The sequence below is a fragment of the Sprattus sprattus genome, assembly GCF_963457725.1.
Source record: "Sprattus sprattus genome assembly, chromosome: 16".
Lineage (NCBI taxonomy): Eukaryota > Metazoa > Chordata > Actinopteri > Clupeiformes > Clupeidae > Sprattus > Sprattus sprattus.
In genome coordinates, this window is record NC_137914.1 from 10,257,952 (window position 1) to 10,285,124 (window position 27,173).

The window sequence follows — 27,173 nt, forward strand, 5'->3', positions numbered from 1 at the left end:
AACACATACAGGGACAAGGTGAAAAAGAGACTTTGAAAAAAAAGGGGAATAGGGAGTATTATAACTTTGAGGAACTATTCAATGTCCACTCCCCTGCTTGGTCTCTCTCTCTCTCTCTCTCTGATGGTCCGTTTATTTTCCTTTTATCTCGGGGCTGTGACTGTGCATATCCTGACTTTACTGGTCATAAAAAAACAACTCCAATTTTACTAGCTCAAATCTGGAATCCAAATGACGCCATTTTCCTATTTTTCACATTCTGTCAAGTGGACTATTGCTTGCCTTTGACATAATTTTCCACTGTACATGTGTTTTCAAACCACTGTGTCTAAAACAGACACATACTGCCTAAGCAGAGCATTTGTTTTTGGAGTCGACAATTTGTCACACACTCCTCACGCCATGCAAATTAAGCCTGCTCCTTTTAAACTTAACTCTGACAACGTACCTTACGTCTATATGAAGAGTTCTGGTTGGCTGTGTTATGTTGTGTATGAACCTGCTTGAGATTTTTCACAGATCAAAAGGTGATGCACATGGTCAAGTGAGCTGATGTGTCTCAAACATTGTGTTCATGTGAATAACTACGTTATTCAACTTCCTTCAAATGACTTTCTACTGACTATTCCACTTTCAACCTTCAAATGAAAAGGCAATAAACTACATTGTAATGGATGAAACACTGAAAACATTCCCATCATTGTTGAAAAACATACTTTACAGTAACACGAGAAAGGTGTAAAATGTTTAACTAAAGTTAATTTTTAGAGCTAGGGAGCTTGCAAGCATTTTAGAGGGGCTTTTATCCAAGGGCAGAAGCTGGACTAGCAACGTTGCCAATACAAGGCAAACTTATTATGACCAAACATAAACAGGTCAGGGCAGGTGGTTTTACAGGCCACACACCAGGGCAGGTTATTTTAGAGGGCTCACGTCAGGGCAGGTGATTTGAGAAGCCAAAACCATACTTCTGAAACTTTCTAATCAGCACCTGAACATCGTTATGTTATATATTTTCAGATGAGCTTGCCAACATAAGGCATCAAGGACTGTCTTTCCACCACTAGGAACTCTGAGAAAACATTCAGCTCTTAATCGAAATAAAACAGTGTGTGCTTTTTTACTTTCAAATGTATGAGGGTCACAATGTGATGGCATCCAGCCTTTTGTTCAAGACTCTCTCTATGTTTAGCAATCCACTATCCAATTTTATGAGGACTTTAACTGGGTGCAATGGCTGAAGCACTGCACTTAGACTGAGGCGTGCTATCACCCTGTCAAGGAAGTTAACTCACAAGAGGCTATATCCTGATTTGCCCCCTCTCTCCGTTAGTCTCTGTCAAAAACGTGCTAACCTCCAAGTGAATCTGTTAGGTTTGGTCAAAAATGGTCCCGTCTTTTCAAACCAACTCTGGAACTCAAAGGAATGTGATGAGACATGAAGATACAAGACGCCAAACCATGGTGAAGAAAATGACTCTGCTGGTGTCCACTAGGAAAAAACTAGCCCAACCCTTGTATTGGGGCTCTTTCCACTATCCAATGGAAAACTTCAATGGGCTATCTTTATTGTCTTTGTGTCATTGCACAACAAATGTCTTTACATTCTTTTTAGTAGGATAAGATAAACAAAGCTTGCCTGTATTTGACTAGCTTGTAATGTAAATAATACTTAATAGTAGGATTTATGAATGACTAATTTGCTTCACTCTATGAATTTGGGGCCAAGAAAAAAGGTTAGAGAATAGGCTATAGTATTGCAATATCGTATCAATATCAATATCGTAGGTGAAATTATCTTGACACTACAATTGTCTCTATAACTTTTAGAAAGCACTAAAATAATATAGGACTACAATTAAAATACTCGTGGATTCATTTGAAGTTACATATTGTTACAAAACAATAAAGATAATCGTCATGATCAAAGTCCATATCTGTGTCTCTTTGTCATTGAAAATTAGTTTGAATTCTTGTGCATTTGTTATTTCAGGCGTTCACATTTGGCACACCGGAGCAAAGCTCGGAAGTGCCGTAACATAAAAGGTCAAATGTTGATTTAACGAGGTTGCACTAGAGAGCTTGAACTGTGTACAAAAAAAGTTCTCAAACATCCCGCACGAACTCGTCGACAGGCTAGCCTGCAAGCGCATTGAGGACGCTGACATCATAACTTTAAAATCTGAAGGCGCGGTCGCCGGTATAACGTCAGCCTTTGCTGAAGCACACTCACCGAACAGAGAAGAAAGCACCCCCCTCCAACCCCCCTTTATACTTTACCAATTAAGGCTCTGGCAAAAGGGACACATGCGAGAGAGAGACGGAGAGAAAAGACCAAGGGGTGTCACTCTTGTTCTTTCTTGAATTCACCAGAACAAACATTTTCCCCGAGGGAGGCTCGTCTGGGAGGGAGGTACAGTGATAGCAGCTTACTTTTTGCCTGAGCTTCACGCGCACTCACGGAGAACCCAGGAGGAGTAAGAAGCGACTCTGGAAAGCTATCTACATTGCCAGTGAGACGAAACGAACAGAATCAGGGTGAGTTCCTCACATTTTTTTGATTTTGTAGCTTAGTTTGGGTTTTATGAGCTATGTCATTGTATTGTGTGGATCTGAGGTTTGCTTGCAAGTTAAGTAATGCAGTGTTCACTAGGCTACCTGTAGCCTACTCTGGTCCAATGCGTGAGCGTAATCACAACGGTGAGAGTCGCTGAACTCCTAGTCGACCTATATTTGTAGTTTTAAACCCAAAGTTTGAGACCCAAGCTGTTGTCTAATTCATGGGCTGTTAGCGTGCACAGAGATGCCCTATATGTCATATGACACTGTGGCTTCATTTAGACGTTTTGAAGGAATGGATGCAGAGCCAAAGCACACACTGTTTCGATAGATGTTTTACAGTGAATTGTATTCTGTGCTGATTAATCTTGGCGTTTTCAAGAAAATAATTCATATGGTAAAACTTGTCTTAGAGTCTGTGCTGCTCAGGGTATTGCCATTCATGTGGGCACCCTTCTGTGATACATATGACTGTGTAGGCTAAATATTTAGATCACAACACATTTGAATGTTAAAAACTGAGTTTAGTTTTTATAATGCTTATTGGCCTAATGTTTGAACCGCATGACATTAGCAAAAAAGTACAGTAGCGTAGTCCAGTCATTTACATGATCTCACTGATACTACATCCACTGTCTGTTGTAACTGCCTGGATAAGCCGCCCGATGCTCTGTGGGATTTTAAACGCATCAATCGTGTAATCTAATCAAGGAGTCCTCACCAAATAAGGCAAAATATGGAAAATCCTTGTCCCAGTCCGAGCGGCAATGTGATAGTTGCGTGCGCCCCCCCACGATCAGTGGAGATGCTGCAACAGAATAGGTTGTAACCTAGACTACTCCCCTGCTACAAGGTCCCGTTAGGAACTTCGGGCTCACATCGTAATACATTTAAACTACATTTTAAAACTCAACGTAGCCTGCGTATATGAACTTGATAAAAGCAGCGCTGGTAGAAGGTTAGTTTAGGTGAACATCAGGATTCTATGCTATGTAATTGGCTATGAAATGTTTTCATCACTTGTGTAGGCTATTGTCATCTACATTTTTTTTTTTAACTTCAAATCGAAGAAAACGTATATGCTAGACAGTGCAACCAGTTAAAAAACCTCTTGCGTAAATATTTTAGAGGCCAATCAGTGGTTTTCACTCTACTGCTGAGAAGAACATGATCTGTTGTTCAGCGCTGTCAATAAGTGCGGTTAACCAAACTCTCTCTCTTTTCCGCTCTTCGCTGTAAGGGTGTGGGTTATTGTTATGTGCATGCCATCAGCAACAAGTCAGCAAACCTTCCTGGAGTAGGTTTTCAGTTGTGAAATGAATGATTTTCAACGCAGAATAAGTTGGTTAAACACTCCCTTGTCAACAACATCCGTGGCAAATATAAGAAACGTTTTTCAAATAATTACAAATCCGGCAATAGTTTGCCATGGGGTCCATAACAATGCTTTACAATAAGACGTCACACCCTTTGGCAAAAGATGGATTATGTGTGGACAGTGATATACATTTTTTGTAGGTTAGGTCAGACATTGTGTTAGAGTGTAATTGGAAACATCATGCCGAGGTATGCTCAAGAGGATTTATTTGACTCTCAGTCCATACAAAAAGCGATTACATTTTTGGGAGGGGGAGGAGATTTGTCCAAAAACTTGGCCATCCTTCCATGTGGTATTAAAACATCCTCCAGGGAGCGCCAAAGTCCAAGCTGTGCGCAATAGTTACGCAGCATGTCGCCGAATAATGAAAACGGCCCAGCATCTCCCATTGTGCAATGCCTAAAGTTTGACTGGTTTAACTCCAGGCCGAATGACTCTATCACACATGCCAAACATTCCTTGTTAACCCGACAGGCGTCGTTATTAGAGCTGTTAATTGTTTGGAACAACGGCATTGTCAATATTTTAGATTCATATTTTGACTAATAAAACTGATGAATGAATGATCCAATTAATTAATACATTAAAATGGCAGTGTACTTGATTGGCCAGATTAAATCGGTTAATGAGGGTTTAACCTACCTTTCCAACATGATGTTTCTCTGGTATTGTGTGTTTGTGTGTGGGGCTGACCCTCACATTTAGAGGGGGGGGGGGGGGGGGGGGTCATCATTTGGTGGTCAGATGTAGGCATTCCTCGGATTCTCATACAGACTCAGGAGCTGAAAAAAGAAAGAAAAACATTCTTTATGGACTGCGTCCTCAGGAAAGCTTTTGGCAGAGTTGCCTTATTTAGTAAAAGGCAGTATTTAATGCTTCTCCTCACCTCAGTTTGTTAAATTTGGGAAATTGCTTCCTCCTAATAACTTGTGTCCCACTTTAAGGGTGAAAGCCACTTGGCCAACTATCTTGCCAAGAATCTTTATGACATCCACCATAGGTAACAAGACATTTGATTATAAGCATTTCTATTGTTCCCCCCTTTGCCCTTATTTTCCAACTAAACAACGAGGAGGGGGCTGTCTAGACACATAGACACGCCTGACTAATCTTGCAGCATTCCCTTTGGACAATTAGCTGAACTGAACAGCTCTGACCGAATTCAGGAATGACCCATGGAGACACTCACATTTAGGAGTGGATTTAAATGTAGAGTTTCAGGCAAGCACACATTTGTGCAAATGCTGTTATTGTTTGTGGCAGTGATTCTTTAGGGGAAATACATGACTAGAAGGCATAGAATCACAAATACTGATGACACTTGATGAATAGGAGGACTATGTGGAAGTTTTATTATGGCTCACAAACCAAATTATTTTGTGGGAAACTTTAGCTGTGTTGTTCTGGACTTGGTCTCTCACCAGGAGTATAGATTTCCAGCTGAGCATTTGTTTATGAGGAGAACTCACAAATATTTACTTTGACACCTTGGCAATCAGTCAACCTACATTTTTGTAGTTGTGCAACATCCTGGGCAGCTCTTCAGATGACTGTTTCTTTGTGCATAGGCCACTAACTGATCAATTATAAGCCTTCATGAGATCATCTTTAATAATTTTATATTTTTGAAAAGGCATTTAATACCAGCATGTCAATCAGCTAATGTGCACTATATATGTGTAGTCCCAAAGGGTGAAACACTGAAATTCCTACAATTAAGACACAGGCTAAAGTTGTTGAAAATAGGCCATCAGTTAGGCTTGTATGGTTTTAGGGTCGACGTGTAAGGAGACAAGGGCATAACCTACCAGAGTTCGTGTTTATAGTAAATTTGACATTTTTACACTTTTCGTAGGCTAACATTTACATTTTGTCTCTTTCTCTCTCAGTCAAACAGAAACGCTACAAAGAAGAACCAAGGAATTGTAAAATCCCGCAAGACTCCACCCTTAAAAACTAGACAGCGAACTAGTGAGGGAGACCAGAGTCAATAAAAATGAGTAGTCAACACCCACGCCTCCACCAGTCGAGCGCCGCCGCTGCTCCCGTATCCAACGCAGCTCAAGAAAAGGACGCCGACATGCCAGCCACGGAGAAGGATCTAGCCGAGGATGCACCATGGAAGAAGATCCAACAAAACACCTTTACACGATGGTGCAACGAACATCTTAAATGTGTTAATAAGAGACTCGCGAACTTGCAGACGGATCTGGGCGATGGGCTCCGGCTGATAGCGCTCCTTGAGGTGCTCAGCCAGAAGAAGATGTTCCGCAAGTACAACCAGCGCCCAACGTTCAGGCAGATGCAACTGGAGAACGTCTCCGTGGGGTTAGAATTCCTGGACAGGGAGAATATCAAACTCGTTTCCATAGGTGGGTGTTCGTCGAACTCTTTCTCTCTTGATTTTTCCATTTATTTTGCAGCTCAAGTAACCTAGACCGCTATCTGACCGCTACATTTGTATCCGAGGTATCAGTAGGCTATGTATTCCCACCTTCGGACCTCCTTTTGATGCGCGAAGTAGATAGCCTAAATAATCTGTTTTTAACAAGGATGTTGATTTATGTGAATGCACCCGAAGCATGTCCAATTGCCACCAATCCGAGTGTTCAGCACATCAGTAGGCTATCTCCAGGCCGTGGAACGAGGAAAAAGTTATGGATGCAAAGTTAGGCTGTTGTAAAACCACTGAGTAACTGTGTTGCAGAATAACAAACCAAAGTCAGGGATATTGGGCATAGACTATTCAACCGATTTCCCTGTATTGCATTTCTTCGAAAACCTATAATAGAATAAATTGGAATGTGCCCAGGTGGACAAAAATGGGTCGAACTTTTCGATTTATCTTACGTCAGGTTGCAAGGTTTTAACGTACACCGTATCCTTTCTGCTCCAATGTCGTAAAGAGGACGCAGGGGCCTGTTACTTCAGCATTTCTGAGCCCCGGGCGTTGTATTTCTACGCAACAACGAATGAGAAAGGACCATGTGTTACTTATGGTCCAGGCGCTTATTGCTTGCAGAGATTTAACTTGTGTTGGCCTGGCAGCTTGAGCGAGGGGAGTGGGGAGGCATATCTGGTCAATAGAAGTGATTGTTTCCCAAACTCAAGCAGTTGTCGGTTTGATGTTGCATCTCGAAGCGCAACTTTTAAGAACGATTGCCTCAGGGCTTTTCTGAGTTTGTGGAGTTTCTTAATCAAGGGAGGGGAGAGGGAACGTTTTCTTTGTTAGCTGTTTTGCAATGCTTGGAGGACATAGACAGGCTGTTATGCCGTTATATGGTCGAACCATGTCAACCTTTTTTTAACAGATTAGTCTATTGAAAAGTTCACGTTGTTTCGTTTAGTAGACTATCAAAAATGATGCAGCTTATGTGAAGGGAGTTGTCGGCAACAAAGATCACCACAGTAGCTGGAACGAAGTGAACGCCTTATTCTGCCACGGAACAGCATGCAATCAGGCGGTGCATCCTCACAATGGAAAATATGAAGCCGATGTCTATGGGCGATCGCACATTCTTAAAGCGATGCCTATGGGGAGGCGTTCAAGCCGAGACAGACTCAGCGAGGCGTGTTGGTCCAAACATGTAATGCACATAAACACAAGGGGTGTTGTAGATTTGCCCTGCCTGGTGAATGTTAATGTGGGACCATTCCAGGCCTGTGCGGGCTGGAGTTGCTGATGTGCGCTGGTAGTCAGTCACTCGTCATCAGTTAAATGCGTGTTCGTCACTCTGCGTGTTTATTCTTACTTCTCCACTGCTACTGTCTCTGCTGATAGTAAAAGACCATCTGTGTCTGCAGAGATAAACTGAGTTAGGGCCACTCGTCTGTCTACACAATGGTCACACCTAGTTTTCAGAGAAAGCCATGTGAATAATATCAATACATTGATGATTTCAAAATGTCCGATGCAATGTATCATTTCTAAACGCCACAGGACAAATGCTTCAAGAATAACATGCAAACTTGAATACCCCCAAAGCGAGTTGATTGAAATAGCCCAAGGTATCCATGTAATGTTTGCTCTCAGAGTATGGTCTGTCAAACTGGAAAGCGAGGTTCTACCATTAAAATGTAATTTTGCACAAGCAACAAGACTGCCACCTAGCTTGAGATTATTTATGAGCCGTCCTAGGCTGTGTGTTTGTGTATAATGGCCAACTGAATTTACAGTGGACGGAAATGGACTAGAGGAAAACCTGGACAAATCCAAGGCGGTTTGTGTTCCTGCACTCCTCCCCATGTTTCTCAGTGCTTTGCCGTTTGAAATAGAGCTGTGGAACAGAGAAACTCACCTGGAAGGAGTTAGTCAGTGCAGATATGTGGAATTTTCTTCCAGGCTTTTGAAACTAAGTGTGTGTGTGTGTATGTTTGAGTGGAAGAACAAATGCCACTCCTGTCCCAAAGAAGGGAAAAAAAGTGTCCCCTTTCACAAGACGAGACTTCGGAGAGGAGAGTCTTCAGCTCCTCCGGAGCGTCTGTCATAATTAGGTGTGGCCCCTGTGTTTTTAACGGGAGACCTTAATTCCCTCTCCACTTCATCTCTCAGCATGCCCTCCCTCCGGAGTGCCATGAATCAGGACAGGACTTGCTTGGAGACACGTTCCATCACAACAACTAGCATTTTTATACCTCAATAATGAAGGTTTGAAGAATGCTTTCAGCTGAAATGTCTCCAAGCCCCCCCCCCCCCCCCCGCCCCACTTCACCCTAGAGAGCTCTGAAACAGCCAAACTGCCTTGCTGTGCTGTTAAGTCTGGCAACCCTGGAAAAGGGAGCCCTGCAGGAGAACTATGGCTGCACTATATGTTGCTCAACACAGGAATTGGAAGTTGGAGTTGGAATGAAGTTGTTTTTTCATCAGGCATTGTTGAAAGGACCTGATGCTTGTCAACTTTGCTCCAAGCTCCTGGTAACTCCTTAATGAGCTGATTTCTGTCACAAAGGAATCGGTACTATTCGTGCAAAGTTGTTATCTTATCCCTTGACTGTCAGTGGCTCTTAAAGATTCGTTATAACTGGATATTTTGGGAAATGCTTATCGCAGATATTTCCCAGTGGAAGTCATAGCATTACCTCTGACAGAGAGGTTATGTTTCCAGTGCTGTTTGTCTGTCTGTCTGTCTGTCTGTCTGTCTGTCTGTCTGTCTGTCTGTCTGTCTGTTTGCCAGCAGGATTACGCAAAAACTACCAGGCCAATTTTCATGAAACTTGGTAGAGGGGTGAAGCATATACCAATGAAGAACCCATTACACTTTGGAGTGAATCCAAATCACGGGGAGGATCCACTAATTATTTTCCCCTTTTGTTATCAGCGTGAGATATGGCATTTGGCCTTGGCGGAGGTCTCCAAGTGCCCTTCTAGTTTTCTCATGTTTTCCTGCATACCTCTGATATGATAATAGTGGAGAGAATTTTTTGAGAGTGCATCTTGACCCTGCACCTAGGTTTAAGAAAGATTGGCCAGTTTGAAGCAACTCATCAACGATATACTTTATGTTCTATCATACTCTTACGGGTCTACTGCTTATCTCCCACATACCCTTCATAGTACATAAACTGTATGGCCACATTCTTGAACGCTTAGGAGGTTCCTGCCCAAGTGCCTTTGTTAAAGATGCCAGGATTTCCTCTAAGCTACCAGGTTGGGTGTAGGGAATGGTCTCCGTGCAAAAGTGCTCTAATAACAAGTGTAGGATGCATTGAATTGACCCTTAGTAACAGGAGTGTCTTATCCTGTTAGGTCAGTGATTTGGTAGGTATGCATGTGGCAATGATTGGGAAAGCACCAAGTTATGCTTTCTGATGTGAAAAAGGGTGGCCCTGTGTTGTGCAACTCATATCAGTTTTTCCCTCCCATTTCAGCAGAACTCCATAGATGAATCAGAGCCTAGTCATTTAACAGTTTACATGACAACCTATTTAGTCTTTTCAAATCTCTTGCCCTTAACCCTCTAAGCCAGCAGCCACGGTAGCCCATTAAGACAACAGCTGCTACACCACAGTTTTTCTTTCACCAAGCTAAGTGCCCTCTTGCGCTCAGAACAGGCTTTAAACTCTCACTGATTGGAGAGACGCATAGACAGACAGATAGACAGATGGACAGACGCACATACATAGATAGTCGATAGCTTGGAAGGACACAGAGAGAGGAGAGGAGACAGATGAACAGATGGCAAGGCCAGGAAATGGCTCTTCCTGACTGTGTTGTGCCTCCGTGTAATTAACTTATCCCACAGCCTTGGCACTGACGATAAGGGAATTAGAGTTGATAGAACTTGTTAGGCGAATTTCAACAAGGTTGATGTGTGACCGCCCTTGTATGTCGCTTTGGACAACAGTGTCTGCTAAATGACTAAATGTAAAATATAAATGTAAACGGAACCTTACGAGCTTCCTCTGTTGTACTCAACATTGATGGTGAGCAAGAGAGACAGTAAGACCGGATGGGCGGATGGGGTGTGGTGGGGTGGGGAGAGGTGGTGTAAGAGTGAAAGTTTGCGCAACTTAGGGACTGTCAAGGTAATAAGTGCGTCTTCATAGCTTTACGGATGGTCTTATAAAGTTGATTGGGGGCCAGGCAGAGAACACTGTCTGAGTGTCTATGTGAGAGTGATATTTATTATGTAAGATGCTCAGTGACCATTGTCTTCTTTGGAAGGTATAGAATGATCAGGAGGCTGTGGTAAGGGCCCTGAGCTCTTTCTACACTTTAAACATTGCTGATTAGATCTTGTTGCAATGTTGAGTATGTTAAGTGGTGACTAGCCTGGGGCATGTAGAAAGGCAACGCATTGCATTGTATCTTTACGTAAATTATAGTTACCCAAATTAACTCTATCTTTCTATCTCTCAAACACAGACACACACACACACACACTTCCCTTTCCCTTGCTCCCTCTCTTTCGGTCTGTTACTCTGACTCTATCTGTGTCTTTTCTCTGCAGTTCATCTCTTCGTTTATCTCTGTGCCTCTCCCAACTTTCTCTTTTTCCTGCCCTCCTCCTGTTTGGGTCACCTATGCTTACCTTTCACTGCTGACCTCCACAGGACTCTCAGTAGGCTGAAGAGTTTCAGAGCATACCTAGTAGAAACAAACTCCCTGACAGCTAATGCCTGATGAATTGTGGTGCTCTTATTCGCAAACGTTTTAGATTTTCTGATGTGTGGCAAAAAGGTTGTGAGTTGACGTTTTTTTATGTGCGTAGATGTGGCTGCACCCTCTGGTGTGAGGCTAGCCTGATGGGTCTGGTCTTGGTCCAGTAACAGGACTAAGGCAGCCAAATGACAATCCAACCCTGTGAATATGGGCTTTTACAAAAGTCCCAGCACAGCAGTTTTCAGTGTTTCGCTCTTTTTTCTCTCTCTCTCTCTCTCTCTCTCTCTCTCTCTCTCTCTCTCTCTCTCTCTCTCTCTCTCCCACTCTCACTCTCTCTGCTCACCCCTACTCTTCCCTCCTCCCTCCCAGACCCCCTCCTTTCCTCCCTTCCTCCCTCACTCACTCCCTCCTTCTCTCCACTGTAATCAGAAACCTCCAAGCAGGGGAATGGGTGGCCTGCCAGGATCAAGTTTGCTTCTGCCCTTTTAAGGCTAAAAAACCAAGGGGAACATTTCCAGCTTGTGAGCGAGAGAGTGAGTTAGCAAAAGAGGGAGGGACGGACGAAGGAAAAGAGAGAGGTGGGAGGGAGGAAAGAAAGGAGGAGGGACAATTGGAAGTAGCAAAGAGGAAAGGCTGAGGAAGTGTGTTGGTAAAGTTCATGCTCCTGGAATCGTGTATTAGAAACCCACCCCCACCTCTTCCCTCCTTTCCCCTCGTTTGCTCATTTTTTTGTGCTCTCTCGCTTTTGGATCAGCACCACGCATGTTAAGAGCGTGGAGCTGAGCAGTTGCAGTATGTTTCGTGGGCTGCGCCTGTGGAAGAGAATCCAATGGCAGCAGCTGTGTTGAATACAGCAAAAAATGATGTAATGCTCTGGCCACCTCACATTCAGAAAACGTTGACATGGCTCTCTCTCTCTCTCTCTCTCTGTCTCTCTCTCACACACACTCACTCACCCCTGTGTGTGTGAACTGCACGCTTAGAGAGTGGGTTTATGGTTTAGTGGGTGTTTGTGTGAATCTGTGTATGACTGTGTGTGGGGGTGAAGGGTACCGAGTCAGAGGGAGGGAGGGAGGGAGAGTCCAGACCACAAACTCTGGGCTTGGTGATAAGTCCTTATTGGAATGTGTGCAATTTCCTCTGAGTCTTCCTCTGCCGAGGTGCAGCTTGAACTCATGCTGACGTGCTAATTCTGAACCAATGGGATGAGTTTGCTCCCTGTGGTGGTCCACTGGCTAATTACTCCTAAGTAGAAATCATATTGTAATCTTTATGGTGATGGCCAGTCCCTAGATGACTCTACTGACCATCATTTTTAGTGTTTTTTCCCCGTTTTTGTTTTTTATCTTCACAGTGCAGACAGAAGAGCTGAAACAAAGTTAGAAGTGTTGCTTTTCTATTCTCAGGGAACATGGGTTGAACTGAGTTTCCTCACCATGCCTGGGCCTGTGTTTTGCAGTGTCACAATCCCTTGGGCTGAGTTTCTTGCTGATGTGAAAGAGGTCGTTGTTTAATGGTCTGTCCAGAGAGAGTGAGCCATGGGAATCTGTCTTGGGACGGGGGGGGGATCTCTGTTCACTTTGGTGATGACTCAGGCCATAGAAATGCCTCATCCTGGACACCCCCGCTGTTCCAAAGCAGCCCAAACCCTGCACTAACCCCTCCTTTCCTCTCCTCTTCCCCTCTCTTTCTCTCTTTCTCTCTCTCTCACAAACACAAACACACCGTGGCTCTCTGATGACAATCATGTTTTGGGAATTTGAGTTCAATGCTGCTGGTGGAATGGCAGTGTCAGTGTCCATGTCCAAAAAAGGCTAGAGTTGGGCCCTGTGGGCTTGGTGGTAGTGTGGTGGGAATGCTGCTTGGATTCCTGTCATGTTTCGTGTGTTCGCTTCGATGAGATGTGCGTCACAGTCCCCCCCCCCCCCCCCCCACAACCACATACCCCACCTCCATATACACTCAGTGTATATACATGATACATACACCCATACCCATGTATTGCGTCTGATTCTGAAATGTATCTGAAGCTTCATCTGGCACAGGGCTAGACCCACCCCAGGGATTGATGGGCTCTGGTACTCTGGTATGAGTTGGACTCATGTCCGCTTATACCAGGGCTGCTAAATTATGAAAAAATCATAATCACCATTTTTTTTTGCCAGCAGCGGTGTGGCTGTGTACGTGGACAGAGCCCTGGGAAGCTGGACCCTCGGCGTTTAGATTTATAACACAAGACCAAGAGAGAGCATTGTTGCGAAACGGAGTGTGGCACATTAATGGTTTTATCTCAGTAATGTTGCTGCCTTAATCGTAATTGAAAATTCGATCAGTTGCACAGCCTTAGCATATACTCTTCATACTTTCACTGCTGTTGTGTGTTTTTTCACTATTGACATCTGTAGCTTATTGGAATAAAAGATTAAGCTTTTATTCTTTCTCTGATATACGATATCGATAAACAAGACGTGTTTATGGATGTTCTTGGCGCTCCATGATAAATCACCACCCCCTTTAACCTCAACAATTTAGTCCCTAAAGGCACACCATGTCTGGACTGGTAAACCCCTGATCTGGTTCAGGCATGATATAGACACTGTGTTCTTGAGTCAGAGGACGGTAAGTGTCTGATAAGCAAAATTTCTCATTTTTCAGTCACTCACTCATACGTGCAGCTTGCTGTTTTCACCTGTTGATTGAGGGGGTGCCAACCACACCCTACAAGTCCTGCTCCACACTGCCTCTCATAAGTATTTGTAATTCTTCAAGCAAGCTCCAACCTGTTCATTACACAACAGGATGGCAGCACGTCTATCTGTTTGTCAGCTAGCCAGTCATGTCTTGGTGATGCAACAGCTCTCTGTGATATGTGTTGAGGGCATAAGGGGGTATTGGTTAATCTGATGCCTGAATACATTCTATGTTCCGTCCACTGCGTGCCTTTCTATCAGAGTTGGTAAGAAACTGTGTATCGTTTGCATGCTGACAGTGAGTCAGATGGTGGTTGCCGCCCTGTTGCTATGGGGACAGCATCACAATTCCGTGTACCGTGGCGACCGCACTGTTTTGTAGCATGCGCAGAATTCCCTACTGCGTTGCCGAGCACTACCTTTTTAGATATGTACTGTAAATAAAGCTGGGGTATTCCACTTCTTTTTCGGAAAATGGATTGGAAAACTTAAACCAGAAGTACACATTTAGCTTTGCGTGGACCAGTCCGTGATTCAGGGAACACTCATTCTTCTTATTCAGCTTCCTGGGGCCTGAAAAGTGGAGTTTATTTTTGAGTGTTCCAATGTCTATTCTTTTCCACACAAATCTACACGTGGTGAATACATCTCCAGTAAGATTCTAAATAACCTTTGTCTTTACCTTTCCTGGATGTTCCTTCTGCTCTTATTTATGTTTAGCACATTGAATTGCCTCCGTGTATGAAATGTGCTATATAAATGAACTCGCCTTGCCTAAATAGCAGCTGATTCTGGATTTGACAAATCTGGTCCAGATGTGAGCCAGATCCACGCCATACATGGGCCAGATCCAGGTCAGATGTGGGTCCAAGTCTTCTACTCCCTGTATAGCAAGGCCTCCAAGCAGCGAATCAAAAGTGGTTTGCATGGCCACCCGTCCAGCTGCCAAAGTGAATACCAGCAGACTTGGGGGATTTGAGGTTTATAAACCACTCTTTGTAAAAACAAAGAACACAGAGCGGCTCTAAAGTATTATTTTACATGGTCAAAAGAGAAATGTTGATGATAGCTGGAAAGAGAGGGACGGTCATGATGATCAGTTACATAACAAAATTGCCAACGTTTTCATTATATAGCATCAAGTTCGGGTTTCTGCACCTTTGCCAATGAGGAGTAAGTCATGGCTCTTAATGTCATATTAGAATAACCAGACGTACAAATAGGGTAAAAAAGTGATGGTGTTGGAAGGCACATACCATTGGCGTTAGCTAAGATCTCAGCTTGCACTCTTAGAAAACATTCTTTCTCTCTCAGATTCTGTTGAAATAGTGTGTCCAAACACGAATAAATCCTGCAGTGGTATAAATATCAGTGGGAGCAGCCTGAACAAACTCTAACCCTCTTTGTTCCCTGGACATCAAAGCGTCTGAATCACCATCTTTAATTGAGCATGCTTCTGCCTGGAACAGGAAGAGGGTCGACCCACCACGCCCTGCCATGTCTGAGAAAGGAACTTGATTTGAGAAGTTGGCGGCCGTCTTGCTTGTCTGATATCCATCTCTTATCACCAAGCAAAGCCTTAGACAGTTTTGTACGTGTCTGAGGTTTTGTGTGCTTGTGCAATGTGCGCATGATGAGCGGTGGGCTAGAGGTCATGAGAGTCATGTTGGTTCAAATTTATTTTTCATTCTTTGAGGACCAGAATTTGGGTGTGAATTTGTGTGGAGATGCCTTTGTCCTCATAGTTTGAGGATTCTTCATCCTAAAAAGGAAAAGCCATTATCATTGGCTGTTTTTGTGTTGGGGGAGGGGCTCGTTCCATAGTAGAACTGTTGTGTCCTTCACTGGCAATAAACATGGGAACTCACACGAAGGCCTGCTTCACGCAAGGTCATCTTGTCTTGTCACTTCTTGTATTGTACAATGAAAAACCTTAGGCACTGTCTTCTGGAGCTGTTTTGGCTGTTTTGGTTTACGTCTGCTCTTGAGCCTATGTGTACGTGCTTGTGTCTGGATGGGCATGTGTAATGGTGTGTGTCCTAGTGTGTGGGTTTGTTTTGCAAGTGCGTTCATGTGAACTAGAGTGCGACCGCGGCAATCTCCCCTAACATGGTGAAGTAGGAGTGGGAAGCACACTTCCTCTTTTTATTCATGACCTTAAATGCAGGGGTCTTCTGATCATTCCGTTGCGTCACCCCAAAAACTCTGTGCTGTATTGCTAAATGTGCTTCCTCTGACTAGGACAGAGCAAGGCTGTGACAGCATGTTTTAGTGGACCACACCCAGACAATGTATAGTTCAAGCCACGACTTCAAGTTTTAATTACCAGCTATCTGTCCATTTGAATGATGTCTTGAATCACCAAAAACTAGTTCAGGCTGCTCAGAGTCTGCACTTAGTAATACAAAGTTTTGGAAGTTTTGAGCAAATGAGGGGAATTGTGAAAACCATGGCTATTGAAACCATGTCAGATTTTTCAGAAGAGAGGTGGAACTTCCTCATGATAAGACTTTGCATGCATTGCAGACACAACGTTAAAAAAAAGTTAAAATATTATATTATATAATACATATATTCTGTGAAAAGATGCTCAGATACGTTTTGGTTATTGCCTTCCTCAGGAAGTTAGCATTCTTTTTCAGATTATTTTAGTCAAATCAAATCAAATTAAATCAAACCTTATTTGCACGGCGCGTTTCATACCAAACACTAAAAGACACACAGCTTTTCCAGAGATAAATGAACATACTAACTCATACTAACCACACTGGCACCGTAAAGGACTGCTCAGCACGGTTATCGTCAAACTAAGAGAGAGCTGCTGGGGATGGGGTGGGGTTACAAACACATAAAGAGACACAGATTTTGCGAGAGATATAAACAGGAAATTACGTACTAACCGCACTGGCATTTATTCTCTCTAGTGCCATCTCTGCTTAGTTCTGCAATGCTGCCACGTCTTGCCATCCTTGACTGAGCCCTCTTCATTATCTAAGCCCTCGCCTCAACTTTGCCATACAATCATTTCTCATAACTAAACCACCCCCTCTCTGTGTCTGCACTCTCTTTCCACAGACAGTAAAGCCATAGTGGATGGTAACCTGAAGCTGATCCTGGGGCTGATATGGACTCTCATTCTCCACTACTCCATCTCCATGCCCATGTGGGACGAGGACGAGGAGACGGCCGACGACGGCAAGCAGAAGACGCCCAAGCAGAGGCTGCTGGGCTGGATCCAGAACAAGCTGCCCGAGGTGCCCATCACCAACTTCAGCAGCGACTGGAAGACAGGCCGGGCCCTGGGAGCTCTGGTGGACAGCTGTGCCCCAGGTGAGGGGGAGGGGGAGGGGGAGGTGAAGGGGCTGCTGGAGAGCAGAAGCTGGGGGAGTGTTTCATGAGGCAGGGCACTCAGGCCATGCAATAAAACCAAGCCAAAGGTGATCACACTGAAAGGGTGAAGAGGAGAGGGAGGGGAGGGGGAAACGGCCGGTTGTTTACATTTTTGAGATATTTGGCATTCTTTGGGGAGTAGATGAGAAACCCATAAGAAAGGTACCTGGAAAGACAATAATAATTAAAGACAACTAACAAAGAGGGAGCAGGAGAGCAGGGTGGTTATGTAAGCAGGAGGGAATGCAGATGGGAGATGGGAGACGGGAGATGAAAGATTGAGGGTTACTGAAAAAAAAAGTCTGGAAATTAATGAATCAGATCTTTGTGGTAGAGTTACATAAGTGTGCATTCAATGGAAGGCCCTGCCAGGATTTGATCCTTCGTAGCTTAGCTGGTAGGAAAAATCCACAGGTGGTTTGGAAGTACTCAAAAGTAGAACAAAAAGTGATTACATTTACATTTATTTAGCTTACACATTCGCCCAAACATGTAGGTCCTCAGCAAGTCAAATTCCTGATGTCAGGGCTGTTGTGTGTTAGGCTACCAGTTGAGCTACAGGTGCAAAAAAAATAAAGAAACTTACCTTCAAATTTCTGTAAGTCACTTTAGATCAGCTGAATGACTAGATCAAAATGTAAAGGCTACATGTGAATTGTGTCTCACACATCTGTCTCTCTGTGTCTCTTTGAACCCTCCAGGCTTGTGTCCAGACTGGGACTCCTGGGACCAGACCAAGCCTGTGGACAATGCCAGGGAAGCTATGCAGCAGGCTGACGACTGGCTGGGTGTGCCCCAGGTTAGCACCCTAATCAGGCTAATGAATTCCTCCACATCAGCAGTCACCTGAGTTAGGCTAATTTAGCAAACTGTTCATTCTGAGATCATGATAATCTAGCAAGCCATTGATTCTGTGATCATTTCGTACCTTTGTTATTTACTCAGTAAATATCTTGCATTTGTTAGCCGTAATCATTGTCTAAGCTTATCATTAATCATTATAGCCATTATCACTCCAGTAAGGCAGAGTGATTCCTTCAAGTGATGGGTACAAAATAATTTATAATCCGCACTATGTCAATTACTGTGAGTATCTTGAGTGCATCAAAAACCTATAACTAGAACAATAGTTATCAGTTTGGATAAAAAGTGGCTATTTGTAATAACGTATAATATAACAGGACTGTGTTTCCTGAAAGCGTCATTGAGCAACCACTGTGGTATCCGTAGAGAGGGTGCTTTCAAAATGATAGAGAGACTATCATTGGCCTTTGGTAGTTGTTCAACGACGCATTTGGGAAATGCACCCAAGAATAGAAGAAGTTAGCTGATCTATTTCTTGGCAAAGCAAATGTTACACAGCACTCTACCATTATTTGCTCGTTCGTTAACTGACTGGGTTACACCATTAGATTTACTGTGAAAAATGAGTACCTTGCACCTTGCACAAGCTGCTCTTCATCTGATATTACTGCCCGAGTCTGTTTTCCTGCCCAAAAATATCATTCTTTGAGCCGATGGCTATCATTCTATCATTTTCTTTAGGGATAACTTTGAATGATAACTGTCTGCAGCCTGTTGTGTCTCACTTTAGAGGTTTTGTTGAGATTACACCACCTCGTTTACAGATTTTACCACAGAGAGAAAAAGATCATTTCAGGTCACCAACTCTTGCTGCTAGCCTTGCGTGCCAGTTAGTGAAACCACCCGTACCAGCGTTGGTGTGTGTGCGTGTTTGTGTGTGCTGCCAGTGTGTGTATGTATGTGTGTGTGTGTGTGTGTGTGTGTGTGTGTGTGTGTGTGTGTGTGTGTGTGTGTGTGCTGCCAGTGAGTGTGTGTGTGTGTGTGTGTTTGTGTGTGTGTGTGTGTGTGTGTGTGTGTGTGTGTGTGTTTGTGTGTGTGTGTGTGTGTGTGTGTGTGTGTGTGTGTGTGTGTGTGTGTGTGTGTGTGTGTGTGTGTGTGTGTGTGTATGTGTATGTATGTGCTGCCAGTGTGTGTGTGTGTGCTGGCAGTTAGTGTCTGTGGTCTGTTGCCTTTCAACCCTCACGGCTGCAGTTCTGCAATGAAAGTCGTGTGGCTTGTCACTCAGCCCCGGCTGCCATGTGGTTTTCAAGGCAGCCGCGCCATAAGAGTTTTTTCAAACTGTTGCATTAAGTTTATCGTCTGTGCTGAATGTGCGAACAGAACATTTCATGGAATGATTTTCAAAAAGAAGGAAGGAAGAAGCAGCTCTGTACTTGTATAACATTCCATGATATTGAACAAAAAAATTATCAATATCAGACATTTTAACCGTAATTTTTGAGAATTCTTGCAGCAAATGTAGTCACAATAATAAAATCAAACCTTTGCAATCCTGGAGGGACTGTTTTCAAAAGAACCTTCCGGTTAAGAGGATATAGGAGACTAGCATGCTTTTGAGAACCTTAACTGAAAATACTTAACACACGTTATGCCAGAACTCAAAGGAAATGAATAAAATGCTCCTGTTGTCTCTTGACTGTAGCTCACATTGCCATGTCCTTCCAATTTTCCCACCCCAGTTGATGACCCCAGAAGAAATTGTGGACCCCAAAGCGGACGAGCACTCCGTCATGACCTACCTGTCCCAGTTCCCCAAGTCCAAACTGAAGCCTGGCGCTCCTCTGCGCCCCAAACTCAACCCAAAGAAGGCCCGCGCCTATGGACCAGGTAAAATAAATAACTACAATTTACCACGCATGGTGTTTCCCAGAGGACAGCCTCCATATTTCCAACATTAGGTAATTCTATCACCTAAATCCAGTCAAGTCAAGTCAATCCATCCGAGTCAAGACTTAAAATTAATAATGTGTAAAACCCAAAACTACCCCATCACTAACACCATGTATTAACTGTGAACCTGTTCTTGTTAGGTATCGAGCCCTCTGGTAATGTGGTGATGAAGAAGGCTGTGTTCACTGTGGAGACCATCAGCGCTGGCTTGGGAGAGGTGCTGGTGTACGTGGAGGATCCTGCAGGACATCGCGAGGAGGTGAGGCAGAGACGTTTACACACATGCCAAATGTCCTTTTCAATGATTTGATACGCAGCTCATTACATGGCATTTGTTTGATGGGGAGATGTTTTACCTATATGTAGGATGTATTTAGAGTGTGTGGGAGTGATTAAACTTTTTTCTCGTTTCTTTAGGCTAAAGTCACTTTTAACAATGACAAGAACCGTACCTACTGCGTATTCTATATTCCAAAAGTCACTGGAATGCACAAGGTAATCTCCCTCTTATAATTACCAACTTCCAGAATAACTTAATACAGGAAACCCCTACAGAATATGTATTTTCTGACCAGTTTTGAGAATGATTGATCTTTGTCCTTTGTGGTCTGTGGTCTCTTAACGTTTACAGCTTTGACCTCCACTGACCTCCTTTGTTTATGTGGTCTCCCAGGTGACGGTGTTGTTTGCGGGCCAGAACATCTCCAAGAGCCCCTTTGAGGTGGACGTGGGCATGGCTCAGGGAGACTCCAGCAAGGTCACCGCCCAGGGCCCAGGCCTGGAGCCATCTGGGAACATCGCCAACAAGGCCACCTTCTTTGACGTGTACATAGCAGGTACTACACTGCACCCATAAGCCTGCATGTGTTCCGCAATAGCTCAAGTGGTCGAGCATTGAAGATCGGGTGCATGGGTTGGACTCCCTGAGAGCACACACATAGTGATGCTTCAATATCTCACATAATTGTCATATTAGATAAAGGTGTCTACTAAATAAAATATAAATGTAATGCAAATGTAAACATTACATACGTTATCTATGGCTAGGACACACAACCAAGATCTAGACTAGACTATGAAAAGCTTCAGTTGCCAGAATGTGTGTTTTTCTTGCATAAATTGTATATGTCTATAGCTCGAATACAAAGCCAAGATCTAGAGACCACAATATGGAAAGCTCTGCAGAGCTATTCTGTGTCAAATGCACTTTTACACTCCTTTGGTCTTGCTGGGTTTCTGTAAGGTGCCGGTGTTGGTGAGGTGGAAGTGGTCATCATGGACCCAAGTGGCAAGAAGGACACTGTGGAGTGCCAGATCGAGGACAAGGGCAACAGCAGCTACCGCTGTACCTACAAGCCCATCCTGGAGGGGCAGCACATTGTCTACGTCACCTTTGCGGGCGGTCAGATCTCCAAGAGCCCATACACAGTCAATGTGGGAGAGGGTAAGAGGATTTCAACAACTTCAGTCTTTCTCTTGTGTTTTTCTCCTGTTATTGTTTTTTCTGTAGACCTTTTCAAACTCAGAGGTTTCTAGCCTTGACTGTCTTTCTCTAAGCTGTGTTCTTGAGTGTTTGTTTCTTTCTCTCTCTCTCTTTATGCTGTATTGTTTCTCTTGTCGTCATGCTGTTTTATCTTCTGGGTTCTGTTTCTCCTCCTGATAGACAGGTGTCATCTGTCTCCGCTGATATCTCTTCCTGTCTCTCTGGATCAGCCTCTCTGCTGCTGATGCTCCTCTTTCCTGCTTCCAAGGATCTGTGTTGGGTACTTGACTCGTTGCCTGCCGTTGTTTTCCTTGTTGCTTTGGTTTTGTGTCGTTTCCAGTTTCCCCTCAAGTTTCACCTCCTCAAATAAATCGTTTAGCGCCAACCATGTTAAGGGGAAAGTTTTTCCACACCACATTACCTGATTAACCAAACCACTGTGTAATTCTCTCGAGGGCATACGACTAGTAGCTCCACAAGTTTCCCTTAAAGGCACGTTATCTGACCTGTCACCCCGATGCACCCGGGAGGTTTGGAGGTTTCCATGCCTCAGTGACTCATGGGTATTATTTATAGGGCTCCTTTTTATCAGACGTTCGCATGGATCCCTCTATTTCCCCCCCGCTGAAACATACTCTGTCACTCTTCCCACTCTTCCCGCAAACTCCTGGAAGCGGCTCAAGTCTTCCCTGGTAATGTCTGAGGGGCTGTCTTGTGGGATTGAGGATTAGTAGGTAATTGGCATTCTTGCCTTCAGAGACTCAGGTCTCACCTACGGCTGCATGTTTCCTCTCCTCACAAGGCAAATGGTTAGACAATAATGGGGATGGGTGGTTGGTTAAAGCCCCACCCAAGTAGAGCCGTACGTTTTGAAAGGAGTATATCTTTATTAGTTGAAGGATTAACGATGTTGCCTCAAGTGCTCATTTGTTTTGTATCCTATGCACTTTTTCTTTCTTCATCTTTCACTCTCTCTCTCTCACTATCACTATAACTTTCCATCTATTTCATCCTTTCTCTACCTCTCTCTCTCTCTCTTTTGTTTCTTTCCTGTTCTCTCCCCTGTATCTCTCTCTCTCTCTCTCTCTCTCTCTCTCTCTTGCTCTCTCTCCTAGCTTGTAACCCAAGTCTGGTGAGGGCAAAGGGCCGTGGCCTGCAGCCTAAGGGCCTGAGGGTGAAGGAGACTGCTGAGTTTAAGGTGTACACCAAGGGAGCCGGCACTGGAGACCTCAAAGTCACCATCAAAGGACCCAGTGAGTGGCTGCTTCTCTAAACCCTAAATGTGCTCAAACACAAGTCAACTCATCACTATCACCAGTGTATTTATCCATCCGCCTGTATTTGCAATTGCATCATTGAAATCTGTGGAGGCTCATTGGTTTTGCATGCGTGTGCTTCTTGCAGAGGGTCTAGAGGAACCCTGTAAGAAGAAGGACTTGGGCGATGGGGTCTATGGCTTTGACTATTACCCCACCACCCCTGGAAACTACAGCATCACCATCACATGGGGAGGCCAGCACATCCCTCGCAGGTCAGGGTCTGTCTCTGAAGTTCACGCCACCAGGTTTGAGAAAGCACTCTGAACATATTTAGCCTAAAGACCACCATTGTTGAAACTGCTCAAGATTTAAATATTGTCAAGTCAGTCTAAGCATTTCACAAACCACCAGTGTTTTTAACGTGCAGAGTCATGTGTCCAAAACCGCCACTGACCTGGGGGATGCTGATGTGTGTGTGTGTGCTATACTGAGGGTTTTTGTTTCCCTTCTCGTTCTCGTCCGTCCACAGCCCCTTTGAGGTGAAGGTGGGCACCGAGGCCGGGCCCCAGATGGTACGTGCCTGGGGTCCTGGCCTGGAGAGCGGCGTCGTGGGCAAATCTGCAGACTTTGTGGTTGAGGCAGTCGGAGATGATGTTGGCACACTTGGTGAGGGAATCTATTTTTATCCATTTGGCTGTTTTTCCGTCTGAGCAAATGGAATGGCCAGTAATAGCAGATCCAGGGCTCAAAACAGACACAGTAGCTTCCAATAGTAACTAGTAACTAGATATGCGTTCCTCATATCTGACTGGTTCCTAAGGTTTGTCTCAACCTTTTGTCTCACACTCTCTCTTTCTCTCTCTCCCTCTCTCTGTCTCTCTTTGTGTAAACCACAACCCATCTACCCATGACAGGCTTCTCTGTGGAGGGACCATCTCCTGCCAAGATCGAGTGCGACGATAAAGGCGATGGGTCGTGCGACGTGCGGTACTGGCCCACGGAACCCGGCGAGTACGCGGTGCACGTTCTCTGCAAGAGCGAGGACATTCAGCACAGTCCATTCATGGCTGAGATCGTAACAGCGCCAGGAAAGGACTTCTACCCCGACAAGGTACAAGCCAGAGCAGCCCTCTCATACAAACATGCACACACAGGTACATTGAAGAATGTCAGTGGCTGTATTGATGTTACTTAGTTTCTACCGATCCAAAATAAATCTGAACTCCTATGAACTACCTCTAATTACTGAGCATTAATAACTGTAATTATTATTTGCCCTCCTACTGGAGTCATGTGTATATTATTGTGTGCAGGCACATACGTAGCTCCGCAGTTACATATAGAGCCCTTGCAATATAATACTCTAAATCACTTTGATCACTTATTGACAATCAGTATAAAACAGAAAAGAAAAAGCCCTGATTTGCTAAAGGTTTGCAGTAGTGCATTTGTAAATAACTTGTAAACTTGTAAAGAGATAAGGTTTGTTATTTTACTCAGCTGAATACCCTGTTGTCATTGTGGTTTTATCAGGTTTGGGCCTGTCAGTTGAGCAAATCATGGTCGGACTTTATGAGATGTTTCAGGCTATGGTATGATTAATGGTAAAGAGGAAAGATAATTTGATGTGTCTCATCTTTCACAACTCTGTTCTAGGTCAAAGCCCACGGTCCTGGTCTTCAAGCCAGTGGTTTGGCCATGGGCAAGCCAGCAGAGTTTACTGTGGATGCCAAACATGCTGGCAAAGCTGCACTGAAGGTCCAGGCCCAGGTGTGTGTGTGTGTGTGTGTGTGTGTGTGTGTTTGTTTGGCTGCAAATTTTATGGTCATGCCCTGAGGTATGTTATTCAGTCGCATAAATCATTTCTTAGTCCTGTCATCCATCAGGCAATAACATTTAATTGCACTTGATGAGCAATGTTGCTTCACAGAATCACAAAGTCACTTTTGCCATCACAGTGTATCATGAGATCCCGTATGGTGTATCTTACACATTTCTGAGACATTTACATGTATATGCTGGCACTGTGCATTAATGGGATCCCTTTTGATCAGGATCGGGATGGAAACCCAGTGGATGTTCAGGTCAAGGACAACGGCAACGGCACCTACACCTGCACATACACGCCCCGCAAGCCGATGAAACACACAGTCATGATCTCCTGGGGTGGTGTCAACATTCCAGAGAGCCCATTCAGGGTCAGTAAACACACACGCACACACACCTGGCGGCCGTGGGGGTTTAATGCTATTGTTATTTAGTAATGATGACAGATTGATAGAGGTGGTGATGAGGTTAATGATTACAGTGACAATGACGATGACAGTGTCAATAATGATAGTAATGAAAGGCGATGATTCTTTTAACGCACAATATCTTGTTCTACATTTAGTCTAGGAGGGTTTGATAGTAAATGAGTGGAAGATTATGGTTCAATATTTGTTCATTGTTGCCTTTATCAGATTTACTAGAACTGATACCTTGTGTTTACTCTTAACAGGTCTCCTAACCTACTTGTAGCTTGTTCGTCAGATGCAAGTTGCTGCCTGGCATTGTAAATCCATGTAAAAAAAAAATATATATACATTTCTAACATTCTGCAGATGAACATCGGAGCTGGATGCCACCCCAACAAAGTCAAAGTGTCAGGCCCTGGCATTGGGAAGACTGGTCTGAAAGCTTTCGAGCCGACCTACTTCACTGTGGACTGCGCTGAGGCCGGGACAGGTGAGAGCTGAAGCTGCTGAGCACACACACATACACACACACACACACACACACACACACACACACACACACACACACACACGTTTAACTCTTACAATGTCTGTGCTGCTCATTAGGCATCCAGCAGCGCTCTGTTAGTCATAACCAACTGGATCTGTCTGCAGGTGATATCAGCATTGGAATCAAGTGTGCCCCAGGTGTGGTTGGACCAGCAGAGGCTGATATTGACTTTGACATCATCCGAAATGACAATGACACATTCACTGTTAAATATACACCCCCTGGCGCGGGAAGCTACACCATCATGGTGCTGTTTGCTGATCAGGTGAGCCTGGGGATAGGGAAACCTGGCTGTTAGTGTGTGTGTGTGTATGTGTGTGTAGATTAGATCGTTTTTACTTATGATATGAATGTACTGTATATATGAGTGTAGAGGCCTATGCCTTGGGATTTTAGTTAGATATGTTATGCATTTCATTGCAGTGCAATTCTCATTGTTTTTTGTTTTGTTTGTTTGTTTGTTTGTGTTTAGGCCATTCCAATGACCCCCATCAGAATAAAGGTGGATCCTGCTCATGACGCCAGCAAGGTCAAGGCCGAGGGACCAGGGCTGAGCCGCACAGGTAGGAAGTTTATGTCATGCTTAAATTTCCCCTGATCTTGTATCCGGCTTTTAACTTAAGTCAGTTTGTGTTGCGGTTTTATTAGGATGATGAGTTTCTGATTTACTGATATTTGATTTAGATTTAGTTATTTCTTATCTCTTATCCTTATCTTTTATTGGTTTTGGTGTTACTTTTCTGTTGTGTGGGATTTGTCACTTAGCACTTAGTCATGGGAGTTCACTGTTCACAATTGTTCTTCAATTTCACAGGAATTGAGCTGAACAAGCCCACGCACTTCACCGTAAACACCAAGGGAGCGGGCAAAGCCAAGCTGGACGCCCAGTTCACCGGCCCCACCAAGGGAGAGGCAGTGCGTGACTTTGAGGTCATCAACAACCATGACAACACCCACACGGTCAAATACACCCCTGTACAACAGGTGAAAACTTTGTTATAACTTTGTTATGTGTCTACTACCAGACTACAGACTGTGGGCCTGCAGGAAAGAAACATTTATCAGAACTGAATGTATCTGTGTTAGTCAGTCTTGCTACATTTTGAAAGAAACTTTCTGAATGTGGAATGTGTTGTTTGATAGGCTACTGAGTCACTGCTGCAGTGAATTGATGAATTGTGCGTTACTTCTGCTCCTGTTCTAGGGTGCCCTGGGGGTGAATGTCACCTACGGGGGGGACTCCATTCCCAAGAGCCCCTTCTCTGTTGCTGTTGCTCCCTCCCTGGACCTCAGCAAGGTCAAGGTGGCTGGCCTGGGAGACAGTACGTTTTTTTTTTGTCTCTTCATCCTTTATTTTTACTCCATTTCACAACTTAAGTATTTTGTTTTAAGTTCAAAAGTGTGTAGTGGAGGCCATCATGTATCTGATCTTACCTTCTTTTTTCTTTTTTTTTTTCAGAGATGCCTGTTGGGAAAGACCAAGATATCACCGTCAAGTCAAAGGGTGCCGGCGGCCAGGGTAAGGTGGCAGCCAAGGTGACCGGTCCAGCTGGTAAGGCCGTGCCATGCAAGGTGGAGCCAGGTCTTAGTCCCGAGACCAGCCAGGTGCGCTTCATCCCCAGAGACAAGGGCCCCTACGAGGTGGAGCTCACCTACGACGGAGCCCCCATCCCTGGTAGCCCCTTCGCCGTGGAGGCCGTGTCACCCACAGATGCATCGAAGGTGAGCAGAGATGAGAGGAGATGACATACTACAGTGTGTGAATATGAGT

General features: G+C 44.2%; 1 protein-coding gene across 8 annotated transcripts in view; it reads left to right on the forward strand.

The window, feature by feature from the left end:
* Positions 1-2,401: 2,401 nt before the first annotated feature.
* The window catches only part of flna (filamin A, alpha (actin binding protein 280)), a 41,726-nt gene continuing 16,954 nt past the window's right edge, over positions 2,402-27,173 (forward strand). For 4 of the 8 annotated variants that reach the window (XM_080854573.1, XM_080854576.1, XM_080854574.1 and 1 more), the window contains exons 1-21: positions 2,402-2,538; positions 5,827-6,309; positions 16,805-17,059; positions 17,821-17,918; positions 19,663-19,810; positions 20,014-20,132; positions 20,291-20,368; positions 20,547-20,709; positions 21,117-21,317; positions 22,472-22,609; positions 22,761-22,920; positions 23,145-23,281; positions 23,530-23,726; positions 24,272-24,385; positions 24,670-24,813; positions 25,219-25,342; positions 25,507-25,667; positions 25,875-25,965; positions 26,217-26,386; positions 26,607-26,724; positions 26,862-27,124. In XM_080854573.1, coding sequence (XP_080710699.1) covers positions 5,934-6,309; positions 16,805-17,059; positions 17,821-17,918; positions 19,663-19,810; positions 20,014-20,132; positions 20,291-20,368; positions 20,547-20,709; positions 21,117-21,317; positions 22,472-22,609; positions 22,761-22,920; positions 23,145-23,281; positions 23,530-23,726; positions 24,272-24,385; positions 24,670-24,813; positions 25,219-25,342; positions 25,507-25,667; positions 25,875-25,965; positions 26,217-26,386; positions 26,607-26,724; positions 26,862-27,124 — 3,255 coding nt within the window. In that variant the 5' untranslated portion in view covers positions 2,402-2,538; positions 5,827-5,933. The remainder of the gene's footprint in view (positions 2,539-5,826; positions 6,310-16,804; positions 17,060-17,820; positions 17,919-19,662; positions 19,811-20,013; positions 20,133-20,290; positions 20,369-20,546; positions 20,710-21,116; positions 21,318-22,471; positions 22,610-22,760; positions 22,921-23,144; positions 23,282-23,529; positions 23,727-24,271; positions 24,386-24,669; positions 24,814-25,218; positions 25,343-25,506; positions 25,668-25,874; positions 25,966-26,216; positions 26,387-26,606; positions 26,725-26,861; positions 27,125-27,173) is intronic. The other 4 variants (XM_080854575.1, XM_080854580.1, XM_080854578.1 and 1 more) reach the window with 1 other exon arrangement.